The 3,849-nt window shown below is 37.5% G+C and overlaps 1 protein-coding gene across 1 annotated transcript in view; it reads right to left on the bottom strand.

The window, feature by feature from the left end:
- Positions 1-1,222: 1,222 nt before the first annotated feature.
- The window catches only part of LOC107562065 (transcription factor BTF3 homolog 4-like), a 3,281-nt gene continuing 654 nt past the window's right edge, over positions 1,223-3,849 (bottom strand). The window contains exons 2-6 of the mRNA XM_016246626.1: positions 2,608-2,669; positions 2,379-2,492; positions 2,094-2,295; positions 1,951-2,010; positions 1,223-1,868 (exon numbers count right to left, since the gene is read on the bottom strand). Coding sequence (XP_016102112.1) covers positions 1,822-1,868; positions 1,951-2,010; positions 2,094-2,295; positions 2,379-2,492; positions 2,608-2,661 — 477 coding nt within the window. The 5' untranslated portion in view covers positions 2,662-2,669 and the 3' untranslated portion in view covers positions 1,223-1,821. The remainder of the gene's footprint in view (positions 1,869-1,950; positions 2,011-2,093; positions 2,296-2,378; positions 2,493-2,607; positions 2,670-3,849) is intronic.

Genomic DNA, 3,849 nt, shown 5'->3' with positions numbered 1-3,849 from the left:
GAGGACTGGAAATGAGAACCGCTGTTCTAGACATGCCAAAAATTTGAGGCTACAGCACAGCAGCTCTTCTTCTTGGTTTACTCTGCAGCAGCACTTCTTCTTCGTCATCTCGTCTGATGCAGTCACTCAACTAAGCGTTCTAACCACGACCTCGCCCCTCCCCACCCCCCCAACCATTAGAATTTCTGTAGGCGGGAATTCTTTGTAATGAAATTCTAATGAGCCGCTTTGTGATATCACAAAGCCCGGAAACCAAACGCTTTAGTCCAAATGAGCCGTTTGCTGTAGTTCTTGAAAATAGATTTTTTAAAAACTAAATATCTCCCTTTGGAGTGGACTTTGAGATTTGTAACTTTCTAGATCTTTTTTATGCCCAAACATACACACTACACACTGACTAAAATTAAAAAAGTGAAAAAGCATAATAGGACCCCTTTAAGAAAACAACTCATGCAGGTTTGGAACGACACGAGGGTGAGTACATGATGACAGAATTTTCATTTTTGGGTGAACCATCCCTTTAATATCCTAATGATTTTTGGCATGAAATTTTGACCCATACAATGTATTGTTGGCTACAGCTACAAATATAGGCCCTACCCGTGCTACTTAAGACTGGTTTTGTGGTCCAGGGTCACATATGGAAGGCAAAAAGGTCCACAATACAGGAACCATATATGAAGCACAACTCGCAGAAAAAAGTCGCTTTAATCCAAGCAAATTTGTGTTGGTGAGCGACTGAATCTCTGCAATTTTCTGCAAAACATGCGTACGAAATGGATTCCTATTGAAATGGCTGGATTTCGCCTGCGAAAATTCACCAAAAAGCCATAAATGTGAATTCATATTGACTCACTGTAAATGTTATGATTATTGAAACATCACAAATAAAAATACAGCCAGTTTGCAAACAGTGATCATGGATCAACATAAAAAAATTTATAGAAATATTAGGTATCATTTTTGATCATATTTAGATCTCAAATTAAGCCTATGGTTAAGGTGCAGTCACGTTTACTGTCAATTGGCACATTTTCATGGGCGAAATCCAGTGACTTCAATAGGAGTCCATGCAAATATCTTGAGGGGAAAGATTTCTACACGCAGATTTTGCATCGGGTTCAAGCTGGTCACACTAATTCGCTCCGCCGTGATCTGTGTGAATATCGGCATTTGCAGATTTAATGATCATTGACCATCTTTATTTATGACTTTGCTGACATTTTTAACATAAACAGTTTCTAGGTGGCTGTTATACTGCAAAAGTAAAAACAAAAATGATCAAATTTAAAATACATAGGATATTATTAATCAACTGTACAACAATTTTGGCCAAAAGAACTAGCAATAGTGTTTTGGTGTAACCTAGCTAGCATTTTAAACATTTCAAAGGGACAACACATTTTACTCTTGCAATAATAATAATAATAATAACATGCCTAATGATACTACAGACCCCATGACAAATCTTTTCAAGCATCTTGAGGAAAAGCAAAGCACCATATAGAAACGTTTTATGAGCTTTATTTTTATTTAATTAACAGAAAAAAATCATTAAGACTCATTTTTATAGCCATCGCCGTCAAAACTAGCATTTCAACTAGCAACATGATAAGATTTAGAACCATTAAGCATTCAATTAACCGTCCGTCTTTCTGTATAAATGCAGGAGAAAGGTCAGGAATGGATCTGGGACAGCCAATTTATGATATAAAAGTCTCTGGTTTCACTGAATGGTGTTGAAATGATATGTCTGTCACTCTAATTTAAAAATACTGCAGGAGACTTTGTTCTGAACAGCAGTTACTGAAGGTCCAATGCTCAGTTTGCCTCGTTCTTTGATGCCTCGTCGAAGTTCTCTACAAGATCTGTGAAAAAAAGAATAAAATGACTTAAATCGGATTTGTACAATTTACAGCTTGTTCAAAAGAAAAACTTCTAACTTCATACCTGGGACATCATCATCTTCTTCATCGATATCTTCTACTTTTGGAGCTTTGTTGTCCAGAACTTAAAAAGCAATGAAACAGCGATGTCAGCATCTACACTAAACTGTAAATTCACCCCTATTTCAAAGCCACATCTATACCCACCCTGTCTGGGAAACTGCTCGGCGAGTTTGCGCAGACTTGTGAGACTGTCAGCGCCGAGCTGACTGAGGATTCCCGGGAGCATTTCCGTAAGCTGTTTGGTCTCTGCGTGGCCTGTGATGGCGAACGTATTGGCAGACAGAGACGCCTGCACTTTGGGGTTATTGAAGTGAATGACTGTGCCATCATCTTTAATCATATTCACCTGCAAAACAAGATCAAATTCTCAATTCTCTGAACAGGACAGAATGAGATGAGCGGAGAAAGACGAGAGAGCTACTGATCTACCTCTTCAATGCCAGCTATGTTATTGACTGCAAGCTTCTTTAACGAACTTTGAAGTTTCTTGTCATCAGCTGTTGCCGTTCTGTGCACCACCTTCTTCTTTCTGCGTGCTGTTCCCTATAGAAAACGAATCGAAACGGAGTAAAGACAGAAAAACAACAACAGCAAAATCATAATATATGTTCAAAATCATTATTGTTCAGGGTCCATTATTGTTCACAATACTTCTTACCTTGCCCCCTATCCGGACCTGGGCTTGAAGTTTAGCCAATTTCTCCTGGTTCATACTGACTTCTAAAAACAAACAAATCCTTCATTATTCAAATGCTTTAAAAATCCACCTAAAAAAAAAACACTATACACTATCCTCTGGTTTCACAGACAAGGCTTAAAACTAGTCCCAGATTAAAATGCATGTTTGAGCTATCTCTATTGAAAATATGTTGTTCTGACATATCTTAAAATATGTCAGTGCCTTTGTTCTGTCTCAAGATGCACACATATAACGGTTTCTTTTAAGGCATTTTTATAAAAGCTGCTTTAACACTTTAATTTGACTAAGGCCTTGTCCTGGCTTAAAGGGGTCATATGATGCGATTTCAATTTTTCTTTGGAGTGTTACAAGCTCTTGGTGCATAAAGAAGGTCTGTAAAGTTGCAAAGACTAAAGTCTCAAATCCAAAGAGATTATGTCCCCACTGGATGCAACAAATGCCTCGTTTATAATGCGTTTTAATGTTTTTGTCTCGTAGCTCCTGCCGGACAGGGCATCACAATATGGTAAGGGGCGTAACATTTCCGTCACACGCTTGAGGTATTCGACCAATCACAACGCACTGGATAGCTGGCCAATCAGAGCACACCTCGCTTTTCAGAACGATGAGCTTTGTAAAAATCGTTGTGTTTCAAAAAGGCGGGGCATAGAGAAGCAATAATGTACAGTACGTGGAAAATTATGTGTTTTTTTAACCTTAAACCGCATAAACATTTCAATACGCCAAATACACAAAATAATGTTCTTTTTAGCAACATCATATGACCCCTTTAAGCTAAGCCCCGTCTGTGAAACCGGGCCTAAATCTTGTTCACACCAAGAATGATAAATATAAAGATAATTATAACGATAAAGATAATAGCGTCCACACCAAAGCATGATAACATTCTGTTTATTGTAGCATTTGCTGCGGTTTTGTGGTCTGCCACTTTAAATGCCTGAGCTCTTTAAACCAGGAGGAATTCTGATTGGCTGTCAATGTTTTGATCTTTTGGAACTTTTCCAGATCCACAAGGAATACTCTACCAGATGACAAAATAACTGAAAAACATGATGTGTTGCTGGTTTACTAAAAAGAATGCATGTACAGTTTGTTCAAAAAGAAACTCGTATGGAAATTATATAGTATATGTGTATATATATATATATATATATAGTATATGTGTGTATATATATATATATATATATAGTATATGTGTGT

This window comes from Sinocyclocheilus grahami, unplaced genomic scaffold (genome assembly GCF_001515645.1).
Source record: "Sinocyclocheilus grahami isolate Dianchi unplaced genomic scaffold, SAMN03320097.WGS_v1.1 scaffold804.1, whole genome shotgun sequence".
Classification (NCBI taxonomy): Eukaryota; Metazoa; Chordata; class Actinopteri; order Cypriniformes; family Cyprinidae; genus Sinocyclocheilus; species Sinocyclocheilus grahami.
This window is presented reverse-complemented; position numbering and strand designations above follow the sequence as displayed.